Here is a 14,923-nt window from a genome sequence, read left to right as displayed (position 1 = left end):
TCTTGAGTCATGTAGCTACCAACGCAGCATAGTTGCCACTTTCTTTCACAGAATTTGAAGCTACTATCAAACTCAGAGAATGATTACACAATGAAGAAAAAGAGTTGCTCTACTTGGTCCGTGCTTGTAAAATATCCACCGTGTCCGCGTCTTCTAACGCAGTACCAGAGAACGTCTCTCTCTCTCTCTCTCTCCCTCTCTCTCTCTCTCTCTCTCTCTCTCTCTCTCTCTCTCTCTCTCTCTCTCTCTCTCTCTCTCTCTCTCTCTCTCTCTCTCTCTCTCTCTCTCTCTCTCTCTCTCTCTCTCTCTCTCTCTGTTTCTCTCTCTCTGTTTCTCTGCAGAGCATGTGCGAGATTGTCAGTAGGCCGTCCTGGCAATAGCAGAATAAACAGGTATGGGGGGGGGATTGTCCGCTAGTTAATCGATCGCGGATGACATCGTTCTCTGGGACTGATAAAAAGATTAAATAAAAAAATGCTAAAATGGATCGCCTAATATACTTGGACGGCTGTTAATGTACCTGAGACCTGCCCAAGTAAAGTCTGTGTGGGGAAACACTGCATAAGCATAGGACATACGTTGGGCTATTCTCCTTTGATTGAAATTCTGACCCCGGCTGCACAGCTGGCCTCACTCCAGTTGGCGATCTAGTGCCGTATAAGCCACGGAGAAGCTTGCAGGGATTGTTTTTGACATCTCACTGTTTTTTTTGTTTTTTGTTTTTTTGCACCCAGCAGCACCGTCCCATGCCTTCTCAGCCACCACTGACTAGAGCAGAAGAGGAAGGAGGTGGCCCATTGGCAGGACAGGGGCTGACAGGGCGAAGGCATGACATGGGCCCTGGCTCCATCCCCTTCCACCAGGAGTCCCCCGAGGCTCCGGGAGCATGGCTGCAGAGATCATCGCTTCAGCCGGGACACGAGGAGCCATCTGCTCCCTCCCCTCCCCGCGCTGTGGCCTCCCTGTCAGTGCGTGTCTTAGGCCAGCCGGATCGCCAGGGGCTGCCTCCCACCATGCCGCGAGCCCAGGAGAAGGAGGGCACAGCTCCTGCTGAGCCGGGCACAGCCTACTCAGTCCTCCACCTCAGCCGATCTGCCGGGCCAGCAGCCAGAGATCACGCTCAAGAGGAAAGCGATGATGATGATGATGATGAGAGTGAGGAAGATGATGACTGGGGGCCCAGTTCCGGCGTGGGGCGAAGGGGAAGCGCAACCACTTCTCAGTCCCAGCAGCCCTCCCCGTGCATCCCAATGGCGGCTGCCAGATCTAGGCGCAAGCTCCAGCCGCCACAGCACATCCCCCCGCCACAGGTACACCAGCCCCCCATGCAGCTACGCCATCCCACCCCTCCTCCCTCTCCACCCCCTGAGCTCTCTTTCCCCCTCCCTGACACCCCCAAGCAGAGCCCGCCAGACACTGGTGACCTGGAGGATGAAGGTGACGCCCGGGGCCGTCATCCCGCCATGCGGCGCCAGGACTCGGACTCCAGTTCCTGCTCCAGCAGCCCTGAGCCCCGGCCAAACCGCGGGCCAGGCCCCCTGTCCCTGCTTGCTCGCAAGATGGAGTCTGAGGGTGCATTCCCTGTGGTGGAGGCCTCGGAAACGGCCAACATGTCAGCGGTCGCAAGCTCCAGCAAGATGCCTCTGCATCACATGGAGCAGGAGAGACACAGAGAGAGGAAAGAGAAGGAGGAGAAAGAGAGGCGACTGAAGGAAGAGGAGGAAGAAGGAGAAAGGAAACGACTGGAAGAGGAGAGAGAAAAAGAGAGGAGGCGACTGAAGGAAGAGGACGAACGAGAGATGAAACGACTGGAGGAGAAGGAAAAGGAGAGGAGGCGCTTGGAGGAGGAAAGAGAAAAGGAGAGGATGAGACTGGAGGAGGAGCAGAAAAAAGAGAAGAGGCGACAGGAAGAGGAGAGAGAAAAAGAGAGGAAACTTCAAGAGGATTTGACAGTAAGGGAGGAGAAACGGTTAGAATCGGAGAAGGAGAAGCAGCGGGAGGCAGAGAAGAGAGAGAAAAACTCAGCTCCCACCAATACGAGTACATCCAGTACTCTCTTGACAGGGAAGACAGCCGGCTACCCAGCAGGATACACTGCTCCCACTGCCAAGGCCACCGGTGAGCGTGGCTCGGTGGTGGTGAGCGAGGCCCAGGACTCTGGCTCTGCATCAGATTCTGACTCCGGATCTGATTCTTCACCACGCTCCTCCCAATCCCCCTCCTCCTCCTCCTCCTCCTCCTCCTCCTCCTCCTCCCGGGATAAGCCCTGCCCTGACAAACAGCTCAAGGTTAGTGACTGGCCTGAGGTAGGTGTCAGTCAAATGCTAGGGCGTCGATGGGAGTCTAACCTTGTCGTCTATAGACACACAGAGTTCAGCCCAGCTACTTCTGGGGTACAGCTACGTCACTAGCTTGTTTGCTACCAGGTTATATAAATATAGGTGTGTGTGGGTTTTTTTGTGTGTTATGTAATGTTGTGGGTCATGTTGAGGTATTTGACCAACCCACCAAGTGAGAAACCTTGCACTGGCCAGCTTGGCGAGTAATATAGATTCCAACACAATTCAGATTCTGGGACTTGCCTCAGCACTTTTCCCGAATAACAGTGTGACCCTTTCCTTTTGAAAATAATGAGGAGAGAAGAGAGCAACTCCACTGGAAAAATAGCTTATTGATACAGTTAAGAATACATTTTGAACACTGTTTATCTGAGGTGTTTTCTGTTTACATCCCATTGTAGCTCCAATTCCACGCTGCCTCCCAAAAATTGCAGTCATGCCTCCAGTTAATCGCTTTTTTAATCATCTCTTTCCCAACAGCCCCTTAGAACCCACAAAAGAAACTCCATCAGAGGCTTTTTCCCCATCACTTATGAGCAATTGCTGAGTAATAACATGTGAAAATCTTTTAGTTGCTTTTTCACATTTTATTTTTGTTTTACTTCAACGTTTAATCATTTCACAGAAGCCTGATCAGAGACACGTGGCAGAAGATGAGAAAAAGAGGAGCCGGGATGAAGGGGAGCAGAGAGGATTCCCCTCAGAGAGGTTAGTTAATCTGTTAAATGTCTTTCCTCAGTCCAGCGGTGGCTACTTCATCCTAAAAGACTACAGCGGTCGTTGCATTTCACAAACCAACTAAAACCCGATAATGCAGGAGAGCCTTTACTTTATTTGGAGAGGTAGAAGAAGAAGAGTTACCGACAGCAACAAAAATCACAGAAGCATTTAGCGGTCTTCACTATTTGGCGGGAGGCTGGAGATGGCTTACCATCCCGTTTATTGTCACGTCTCTGTTTGTCTACTTTCCTCCTTTCACTATTTCTCACTTTTTTACTCTTTGTTATTCACTGCATTCATTGTATAATGTGGGTGGTGTTCGAAAGGTACAAAGAAGATTTCAAATCGCGCCTCTTGTGCTAGGATGCAGTCTGCTGATTGGACAGTCTAGAGGGGTTTAAGTGATGGCATCTCTCCTGAAGGGGTGAAGGTAAGGAGGCGAGGCAGATGGAGGCATCAAGGAGAGAACTGGTGAAACAGGAAAGGGAACCGCTTTCTGAAATCTCCAGTGCCCCTTAGCTGGTGGGGGTTACTTTTCTTTCATGCAAAAATAGCTTCATCTCGGGTGTCCGGGTAGCGTAGCGTCTATTCCGTTGCTTACCAAGACGGGGATCACCGGTTCAAATCCCCGTTTTACCTCTGTCATGGTCGGGCGTCCCTACAGACACAATTGGCCGTGTCTGCGGGAGGGAAGCTGGATGTGGGTATGTGTCCTGGTCGCTGCACTAGCCCCCTCCTCTGGTTGGTCGGGGTGCCTGTTCGGGGAGGAGGGGAAACTGGGGGGAATAGCGTGTTCCTCCCACGTGCTACATTCCCCTGGTGAAACTCCTCACTGTCAGGTGAAAAGAAGCGGCTGGCGACTCCACGTGCATCGGAGGAGGCAGGTGGTAGTCTGCAGCCGTCCCCAGATCGGCAGAGGGGGTGGAGCAACGGCTCGGAAGAGTGGGGTAATTGGCCGGGTGCAATTGGGGAGAAAAAGGGGAAAAGAAAAAAAAATAGCTTAATCTCGATATCAAACTTTTACCGTTATGAATAGTCATCGATTTGGGCCCCAAATACTAGCAAGTGGCCAGTCATTTAGTGTTTTTCTCTGCAGGCCTGTAAACCTATCGACTGACCTCCAGTCCTCTCTTATCTCACTCCCACGTATTGATGTTTATCTTTATTAATTTTATCCTATCTGGTCAGTGTTAAAGAAAACAGGCCTCATAAAACAAGTTATTTCCATTACTATTTTTTTCACCAATATTTTGCACACGAGCCACTCATAGTTAAACGTAAGAGCCAAGATTGGTCACTAGTTGGTGTTCATGAAACTGATTTCTGCAGCAGATGTGTTGCTCCCTGTGCTTCGTCTGGGGATGGTGACCGGCAAAAATGGTCATGTGTGCTCCATGGGATAAACCCCTCTTTTCATAAGAGTTGATAAATGTAAATGGAAAGAGAGAGAAATTCATTGGAACAGGGCTTTCACCCTAAAGTTTTGATTTAATTATTTAGTTTCGTTGAAGCAGTTCATGAGGAATTTGCCTGTGGGAATGACCTGGAGATCAAGATATTGACAACAAAGATCTTTATCCCATTTAAAAGGTCCCATGAAATGGCATTTGGAGCACGGCAAACTCATGCAATTTGACATATACATATATCTGAGTGAAACAAGTGGGATTTTTTGGAAGGCGGGAGTTTGACTGACAGCTAATGATATAATAGCTAGCATTTTTAGAAGAATGGACATGATATGCCAGTTTCAATTTGGCAGTAGAAGATCTCACTCGTCTTCTCTCAATTTCACTCCCATTCATTCATCTGAGAGTGATTCCTGTGATGCAGCAAAAATCATTTGTCAGGAAGAGAAAACGATAACTCAAATGTTTATTTTTGTGGATTTTAAGAACATAGTTAAAAAGATGTAAGTTAAGTGCACAGAAGCGAGGAAGCAAGAATGAAAATACATTTCATGGGACGTTAAGGTTTCTAAATACATCAATAAGCAATAGGCTTGTATACTTAAAATACATTGCCGATCGGGACTGGGGCCTCTGCGTCTTGCTCAATCTTTCACATACAGGGATTATAAACAGAAGCAATTCTCTTACACCCCAAAGGAAAAGTTGCCTGGACTGTAGATGCGAATGGTTGAATTAATGTGTATTCTGAGAGCTGTATGATATTAACTTGGTTTCTTGAGTTAATGTGCAATGCCAAACCTTCGTCCCCTGAACGGTAGGCTGCTTTGTTTTTGAACTGAATTACATTGTGCTGACTCGGGCAAAGTACATTGATTACTTAAAGAGTGGACTTAATTGCCTCTACGTAAAGGAGCCGGTTATTCTATTTGTGTTATAAGCATGCTACAAAAGGACTATTTTATTCAGCATGTTGATCATAAAACTAAAAACATATCTCCGGGAGTTCTTCATATAAACTTTGTTAAAAGAAATATATATATATATGAGCCAAAACATTGTGACCGCCTCCCTAATATGCTGTTGGTACTCTGTGTACTGCCAAAACAGTGCTGACACCCACTGAGGCATGAACTCTGCAAGACCCCTGGAGGTGTCCTCTGGTATCTGCACCAGGCACCAAAACATTAGCAGCAGATCCTTCAAGTCCTGTAAGTTGTGAGGTGGAGCCGCTATGGATCAGACTTGTCGGTCCAGCGCATCCCACAGATGCTCAATCAGATTGCGATCTGGAGAGTTTGCAGGCCAGGGCAACAGCTTGAACACTTCATCGTGTTCGTTAAACCATTCCCGAACAATGTGTGCAGTGTGGCAGGGCGCATTATCCTGCTGAAAGAGGCCACTGCCATCAGGGAATACCGTTGCCATGAAGGGGTGTACCTGGTCTGCAACAATCTTTAGGTAGGTGGCACGTGTCAAATTGACATCCACATGAACGGCTGGACCCAGGGTTTCCCAGCAGAACATTGCCGAGAGCGTCACACTCCCTCCACCGGCTTGTCATCTTTCAGCAGTGCATCTTGGTGCCATCACTTCCCCAGGTAAATGGTGCACATGTACACAGCCATCCATGAAAGCCATTCGTCTGAAAGAAAACGGGACTCATTGGACCAGGCGACCTTCTTCCATTGCTCCAATGTCCAGTTCTGATGCTCACGTGCCCATTGAAGGTGCTTTCAACAGTGGACAGAGGTCATCATGGGCACTCTGACCGGTCTGCTGCTACACAGCCCCATATGCAGCAGGGTGTGAATGTTGTTGTGACACATTCCTCCCGTAACCATCATTAAAAGTTTCTGTGACTTGTGCCACAGTAGACCTTCTGTCGATCCGGGCCAGAAGGGATAGCCTTCGTTGCACTTACACATTGGCAGTTGCGGCACCAGAGATTTTTCTCTTGCTGGTGCTGTGGGGTTGCTCGACTTTTCAGTGAGGGCGCTCTGAAAGTTGGGGTTTCCCCTTTAATGTGCCGGTCGCCAGTTTAATTTCTACTGCAACACACGTACACGCACCCGCGCACATACGCAGTACCTGCTCCGTGACACTTATGGTCTTTTCCGACAGGGAGCAACACTGCCTGCGTACCCACTTGGATCTGCTGGGTCTTCATGCACTCCTTATGTGGATAATAGCCAGGCAGACAAGCACTGTACACGGGGTAACCATGGAAACGGCTTCTGTGCTCTACTGTATCCCTGCTGGGACAACTGTAGCAGGGGTCGGCAACCCTTGACACGCGTGCCCACGCTGACAACGTGGCACAACTAGCTAGCTTTCCGTTTTGCTTTATGCCAAGAACAACTGACGGTGGCAGAAGCAGTATTGTCAAATATTCGCCACTTTCAGCCGTGTTGGAAACAAGAATTTGGATTTATTTGGCGTAAGGACCGAGCTGTGTGCACTCTCTGCTGCGAATCAAGTGTAAAAAGTCATTTTGAAACAAGGCAGGTGAAAAACTTAAAAGATAATAAAGCTGAATCAATCCAGAGGGCAGTGACCCAGTACGGGCAGCAAAGCAGCGAGTTAACAACCCGATGTGCCACTAAAATCCAAGCTACAGATGGCAGCTATAAAGTCTTGCTTAAGTCAAGTCAATTGTATTTGTATAGCCCAATATCACAAATTACAAATTTGCCTCTAGGGACTTTACAGCAACACAACATCCTTTCCTTAGACCCTCACATCGGATAAAGAACAACTCCCTTAAAAAAACAACAAACTTTTAACGGGGAACCCCGCTGAACACGGGAAGCCATTCTGCGATGGAGAGAATATAAAGGAGGCTTTCCTCAGCAGTTCGCAGGTCATACTTGATGGGTTACCAAAGACACGATCAGAGATCAGGATCAGAGATGCACGTTTCTGTGAGAATTGTAGAGGCGCATTACAGACGTGGCTGAAAACGTAAGGCCCCAGGAAACTCTTGGCACAACACATGCCACATTGCCGACCCCACGACTATAGCAACATATTGGAAATATTGAAAGAAAGTCTGTAACTAAATAACATAAGTAACTTTCATATTAGTTCCGTTAGTTCAAAGAAAGTTGAATCAGTTCATCTGGATACAGCGTTTATTGACAGATAAGTTTCTTCGCTTGTCTAAGTGACCTCTTCAACCTAAACAGACTGCAGGTATCCCCACCCTTGCATGTTCTCCCCGTGTCTGCATAGGTTTCCTCCGGGTGCTCTGGTTTCTTCCCGTAGTCCAAAGACATGTAGGTCAGGTACCAGGTACTAAATTGTCCCTAGCTGTGAATGCGTGTGTGTGTGTGTGTGTGTGTGTGTGTGTGTGTGTGGGCCCTGAGATGGACTGGTGGCCTGTCCAGGGTGTCTCCCCACCTGTCACCCAATGACTGCTGGGATAAGCTCCAGCATCCCCGCGACCCTGAGAGCAGGATAAGCGGTGTGGGTAATGGATTGCATAACGACCGAAACCAACGACCAGTTTCATATGCAAATATGGCCATGACCATTAACTAGAGTTATGGCCATGTGTACTATTCACAGAGGATTGGGTAATAGTTGCAATCACAGCATTGTAAGATGGTGACAGATGTACTCTTAGCCCCCCCCCCCCATCTCGGTTCAGGGATGGTCGTTCCCTCTTCACATCGATGGCCTCTTGGACTCCCCGTTCAAACCATCTTTCCTCCCTATCAAGGATGTGCACATCCTCATCCCTGAAAGAGTGGCCGCTGGCCTGTAGATGGGTGTAGACTGTGGAGGCCTGGCCTGACGTGTTAGCTCTCCTGTGTTGTGCCATCCTCTTGGCCAGCGTCTGTTTAGTTTCCCCAATGTACAAGTCACGGCAATCCTCCCGGCACTTAACACTATGTTGCTGTTTGTGCTGGGGGACCCGATCCTTGGGGTGGACCAGTTTCTAGCGCAGCGTGGTTTGGGGTTTGAAAGCAACTGAGCTGCGGTGTTTGGAACATACGCGCCACTTCCACCAAATACAGCATCACCGCTGGTTTACGCTTAGGCAACTGTTGTCCTTCTCTGATTGGCTGGGGCACTGTTTGGATGGCGTTATTATTTTTTCCCACCTGGATTCCGGGAAGACCCGCCCCTACTCTATCTCTGATTGGCTAACCCCACCGTGACCCTAACCAACCTAATCAATGGAGGTAACGAGTACTAGCCAATCAGAGGCAGAGTTCCCGGAATGCGGGTTGGAAAAAAAACAAGGCGTTTGGGCGTCTTCCTGGCTTTGACAAACGGCCAGTTAGGATAACCACACTTAACCAGAGCCTGTTTAATGTGGGATTTCCCCCCTTCGCCGGCTGCTGTGTCGTTGGTGACGTCGTCAGCTCGGTGGTACAGCATCCTCCTAGTTGTGCAAAAAAAAATTCAAATCGAAAAATCAAACAAATTTCAGATATCTGTTGTCCTGTTTAAAATAAGAGTACAAATTCTGGACCTTTAACCTCTCTATAAAACGTGTAGTCAGTTAAGCCATAATACACTTACACATGAAATGCAGCGGATCATCTTGATCAAATCAGTAAACGTTCTCATCACTGAACTGAGGGGGGCCTGAGAGAGCGCGCGTCTGTCGCCATTTGACGATGCTGTGATTGGAAATATTTCCAAATCGAAAAATTGTACGTGTGGCTTCCGGTTTGGCCAGCGAGCGAAATGCCACGTTTGCTGTGAGCTCCGGAGGCCCGTGACTTTATTTCATATTTCTATCGAGCAAAATCCTGTATTCTGGACATTCGTATTCAAGGTCACGTTATCGCAGTGTATTTCGACTTTTTGTTAGATTTTTTGGCCGAAGAATGTCGTCTGGGGATGAAAATTCCGATGCTAGCAGGTCCAGCCAGGCACCTGCTAGCAACAAGTCGCTTCCCAGAAGGAAGACGGGCCGCTCGTCGAGAGAGGAGCGGAAACAGATTGAGCCGCTGGCCAAAATGATGGAGGAGGTACAGAACATGGTCAGAGAATTCAGAGACACGTTTGACGAGAAGATCAAGAGGCACATTGACCCGATTCTAGCCAAGTTTGATCAGATGGACAAGTGCCTCTCTGAGAAGACGCGTGCGCTGGAATCCGCCATTACGGAATGCGAGGAGTCTGTCGAGTTGAACCGAGCGGACGTGTTCGAGCTCCTGAACAAGGGTGATACCAGAGATGGAAAAATCGGTAAATTGGAACTTCAGGTGGAATATCTGACCGAACGCTGTGCTGATCTTGAGTCGAGGTCTAGGAGGAATAACCTGAGAATCATTGGCCTGCCGGAGAGTTCTGAGTCGCCTCCGCAGCACGAGTTTGCTGCGAGGTTCCTGAAAGACATGCTGAACCTGACCACGCTGCCCAGAGTTGAGAGAGCTCATCGTGTGGGACACGTGTGGAGCGGGGAGGAAGGGAACCGTCCCGCGGCCAGGCACTACCTGCTCTGCCTGCAGACCTTCAGGGAGAAGGAGGATATTCTGGAGAAGGCGCGGAAGATGGGTGTTCTTAAATACAAGGACGCACGGATCCACATCTTTCCGGATCTTTCTACCGTCCACGCGCAGAAACGGGCCAAGTTCGATGAGGTTCGGAGGAGGCTGCGACAGGACCACCCCTCCTTCAGATACCACTACAACTTCAGCGCCGGTCTGGTCCTGCTCCCCAAACCCAGAGAGCGTCACGTCTTTGCCGACCCCAAGAAAGCCATGCGGTTTCTGGACACCCTGGGTCCAGCCTGATCTTGGCGGCTAATCTCCGCTGCTAGCTGCCACTGACCTTCGTTTGTGGATCTGGACTGACGTCTGATGCCGTTCACTAATGTGTAATTTTGTTGGGGTAGGTGCCCTGTTCTTGAGTTGAGGTCTGTGTGCTACTCTCCTGTCACTCTGGATGAGTTGAAGGAGGCGGTTAAGGCTATGCGCAGAGGCAAATCGCCTGGGTGTGATGGCATTCCCCCCGAATTCTATTTAACTTTTTGGGAAGTTCTGGGTCCACACCTTCTCAACATGATATTGTTTTCTATTGATGAAGGGTCTCTCGCAAGGGATGTGAATATTGCTATTATTTCATTATTATTGAAGAAAGGCAAAGATCCCACTGAATGTGGCAATTATAGATCTCTTTCTCTGCTCAATGCTGATGTTAAGATTTACGCTAAAACTTTAGCAGGCCGCCTCCAAAATTATATGCTTAAGTTAGTACACTGCGACCAGACTGGGTTTATCAGAACAACGCTGGCCTCTGACAATGTCAGACGTTTGCTCCACATTATTGACAAAGCTTCTAGCATTAGAACGCCTGCTGCTGTGCGGTCACTTGATGCTCTTAAAGCTTTTGACCGCTTTGAGTGGTCTTTTCTCTGGTCTGTGCTGGCTGCCATGGGTATCGGGGATCCCTTTATTAATATGATCAGGGTGATGTATGCTAACCCTACTGCTAGAGTTCTAACCGGGAAGACTTCTTCACCCTTGTTTGATATAGCCAGGGGCTCCAGGCAGGGTTGTCCCCTTAGCCCCCTGCTGTTTGCGCTCTCACTGGAACCCCTAGCACAGACTATTAGGCAGTCTGATCTCGTTGTTCCCCTCGTGCTCAATGGTACCTCTCACCTTATTTCGTTATACGCGGACGATTGTCTCCTGTATGTAGCCGATGCCCCCAAATCAATTCCTCCTCTCCTGGATATTTTTGACCAATTTAGTTCCTTATCGGGTTACAGAATTAATTGGACCAAATCAGCGTTATTGCCCCTGAACGAGGCCATGCATTCGGCCGTACTTCCCCCGCTTGTTCCGATTGTAAGCCACTTCAAATATTTAGGGATTGACATCTTTCCGTCTCTGACAGTCACAACAAAATCTAACTTCGACTTGACCTTTAAGAAGGTCTCTGAGGACATGATTAGATGGTCTTCAATGCCCAATTCCATTCGTGCTAGGGTTTCCATCGTCAAGATGAATATATTGCCACGGGTTAATTTTGTTAGCTCTATGCTCCCTCTTCCGCCCCCTCCTCGGTACTGGGATAAACTCCATTCAGCGATTACCAAATTCGTCTGGAAGACCAAGCCTCCTCGCCTCAAACGCACGACCATGAATCGTAACAGATCAGATGGTGGCGTTGCGCTCCCTAACTTAAAGTATTACTGTTGGGCCTACACCTTGCGTTCACTTACGACCTGGCTCGATCCTGGTGCAGAGGTCGCGTGGAAATCTTTGGAAGAAAACTTGGTTCACCCCATACGACTAGCAGATTTACTGTTTTCTAATATTTCTACTGCCCAATGTAGGAAACGATTTGGCCCCATCATATCACACCTGGTTGCGGTCTGGAGATCTGTGGAGTCGGCATGTAAGATCACCGCTAAGTGGAACGTTTGCTCTCCTATATTTTACAACCAAGGTCTCCTAGTTGATCGTTGTCCTATCCTGCATAATAGCTGGTCCAGTAGGGGTGTACACTCTCTTGGTAATCTGTGTGATGACCGTGGTCTGCGTTCTTTTGAGGATCTCAGGAATCAATATGATTTACCGGCCTGGTCTTTTTTTTTCTATCTTCAGTTGAGGGCTTCCATGAAGGCTCACGGGGTGCCGTGGCTCTCTTCTCTCCCAGTGCATCCACTTTATAGAATAATTAGTGAAAAGGTTAGTACTAGAGGTTTAGTTTCTGTGCTGTATGGCTTTATCCTGGAAAGAACATACAAACCCCTTGCGCTGGACACAATTTGGAGAACAGATGTGCCCGATCTGGATACTGAGTTCTGTTGGGAGACGGTGTGGTCTAGTATTCTCTTAGCGTCTAGGAATCCAGATCATCAGCAGATACACTATAATTTTATACATCGGACATATCGCACCCCACGACAGAGGTTTTGTATGAAACTTGCTGATAGCCCAAACTGTACATTTTGTTCACTGAATGTGGTTGGAACCTTCTTTCATATGGTCAGGGAATGTCCAAGGGTGAAAGGGTTTTGGGAAATGGTTGCTGATAAATTGTCCCAATTTTTGTCGATTACTGTACCCGCTGAGCCTGCGGTATTACTTCTAAATGACTTCTCTGCACTACATGTACCACTAATCAAGCAGCGCATATTGCTTGCGGGACTCACAGCAGCCAAGAAGATGGTTGCTATGCGTTGGAAAGCTCCAGATGATTTGTCATCTCGTCATTGGTCCCTCTTATATCTGGACATTGTATATTTGGAGCTCTCGACAGCAAGGATCCATGGAGCAAGGGCTGGAACTATAGACATGTGGAATTCTGTGGCCGCTGAGTTGAAGAACTTTATTGACTGAACACTGACCGAGTACTGTATGCTGTTTCTTTTTTGCAAAATTTTCTGTAGTTTTTTTTCTTTTCCCTTTTTTTCTCGTTTGTGGGTGGGTTTTTGTTTGCATTATTGTTCATTTGTGTGTCTTGTTTAAAAAATGATAAAATAAAAAATATTTGATCACAAAAAAAAGGAAATATTTCCAAATCCTCCGTGAATACTACACATGGCCATTGAGACTAATTAATGATCACACCCATGTTTGCATATGAAACGGGTCGTTGGTTTCGGTCGCTGTGCAACTGTGTTGTTTATAAGGGTGGGGATACCTGCAGTCAGCGGAGACTGAAGAGGTCTCTTAGATGAGTTTCTGTCAATAAATGTCGTGTCCAAACGTCGTAAACCAGTAATAAGACACGTTAGCCCCTAGTTAACGGGTCTGACCCTTTAGCCGAGCGGTTAGCGATGTCGCCTTGTGGTGCAGTACACCCCGTATCGAATCCCGCACCGGGCAAGAAAATAACCGTATACACTTCTTTGATTTTCGTACCTGGATTATTGAGCACCCATAAAGACATCTCGCCGTCTGAAAAGACCCTGTTCGCTCACCATCTAATCAACCCAGACCTTGTTTGGTGAGAGACGATCAACGTATTCGGGTCCCCTGAGTGGTCATAATGTTTTGGCTCGTCACCCCCCCCCCCATCATTTGTCGTATTTCGCTGTGTGTACGGGACGTTTCTGGCCGTTGGCGTTTGGGCAGCGGGCTGTAAAAACGGTAGCGGCCAGGTGCCAGATCGAGATCGTAAGCACACATCCAAAAGGAAGTTGAGACAATGGCGGATACAGCGCCGGAAAGACGCATAATGTAGCGAGGCCAAGCGGACCGAGCCGTTTCCAGAACGGGAGCGAACCGGGTTGGCTTTCACCCGCCCCGGTGAGCGCCGAAGAAGAGGATGGGGATGGACGCGTGACGCGCGGGGGGGGGGGTTGCCCCGTACAACTGCGGTGGGGGGGGGGGCGCGCTCCTGGGTGTCGCTGAGCCGGGGAGGAGGAGCCAACTTCGAATCGCGTGCGTTTACAAACCGCAGCCGACAAGCCCCGCTCGGCTCTACCTTTAATTATTACCTTTATACGCAAGGAACCCGAAAACGGCAACGCGTGGATTATTTAAAAAAAAATTATTATATATATATATTTTTTTTAATTGTCAATACAGTTTCACAAAGTAAACCGAAAGCACGAGAATTTTCTCATTTTCACATCCCCTGCTTTCCCCTTTTTGCCACTTTGTTTGTAAAATCGTGTGCTATTTACGACAAAAAGTGTAAATATTCTGTTTAAAAATAGTTTGAGAAGATGCCGAACATCGACAGGATCTTATTGTTTCGGGGGACACGATTTTGGCACCACGATGGTCCTAATTACAGCCTGCGCTATTTCTTCTCAGGCGTTCAATGCGGCAGCCCCACGACCGGCGTGGCCCCTCGCTCTTTCTCCGCCGAGGGAAGAAATCTCTCTCTCGCGCTCTCTCTCTCTCTCGCGCTCTCTCTATCGTCCTCGCTCTCTCCCCGCATTAATTTCCTGTCTCGTCAGCCAACATGGCCGTCACGCATGCAGTGCATCTCTGACACCGACGCATTGCAAAGCCGACCGAGCAGCCCGAACAGGATTTTTCGCGTCCCCGGTTTTCAAGCCCCGCGTTACCGGAACAAGCGAGGGGGACAAAGCGCTCATTTGCCCCGGGGCTCTCGGCCGGGCAACATGCTGTCTGAAGGCAACAAAAACGGGTAAGAAAGAGAGGACAGCGAGAGAAGGGGACTTGGGGTTGGGAGTAATAAGCCCTCGTATGGAGGAGAGAATTGGCGATAGCTGGCTTCTTGTGTAACGCGTCTCCACCTTCCCTCCATCCTGTCTTGTGTCTGTCCATATTTATTTATAGATTACGGGCTATTATATCACTGTAGTCCCGTTTACCGGCGTGTGACATGCGCGTCCATGTGAGAGCCGGGAGTGGGACGGGGAGGGAGGGGGGGGGTGTCTTTTGTTGGGCCAAGGAGGAGAAATAAGGAGGTATGTGGGAGGAGGGGGGGGGTCTAGCTGGGTTTGAGCATAATCACTACACAGATAATGGGTTTGACTAGCCACTCGTGATCACGAGGATGATG

At 48.7% G+C, this 14,923-nt stretch overlaps 1 protein-coding gene across 1 annotated transcript in view; it reads left to right on the top strand.

The window, feature by feature from the left end:
- acin1b (apoptotic chromatin condensation inducer 1b) overlaps positions 1-14,923 on the top strand; it is a 47,874-nt gene that overhangs the window by 7,829 nt on the left and 25,122 nt on the right. Inside the window, exons 5-8 of the mRNA XM_056300212.1 lie at positions 738-2,306; positions 2,965-3,047; positions 9,312-10,218; positions 14,352-14,545. Of these exons, the coding sequence (XP_056156187.1) occupies positions 738-2,306; positions 2,965-3,047; positions 9,312-10,218; positions 14,352-14,545 (2,753 nt within the window). The remainder of the gene's footprint in view (positions 1-737; positions 2,307-2,964; positions 3,048-9,311; positions 10,219-14,351; positions 14,546-14,923) is intronic.

The sequence above is a fragment of the Lampris incognitus genome, chromosome 20 (genome assembly GCF_029633865.1).
Source record: "Lampris incognitus isolate fLamInc1 chromosome 20, fLamInc1.hap2, whole genome shotgun sequence".
NCBI lineage: Eukaryota > Metazoa > Chordata > Actinopteri > Lampriformes > Lampridae > Lampris > Lampris incognitus.
Note: the sequence above shows the minus strand (reverse complement) of the source record. Positions and strands in the feature narration are given on the sequence as shown.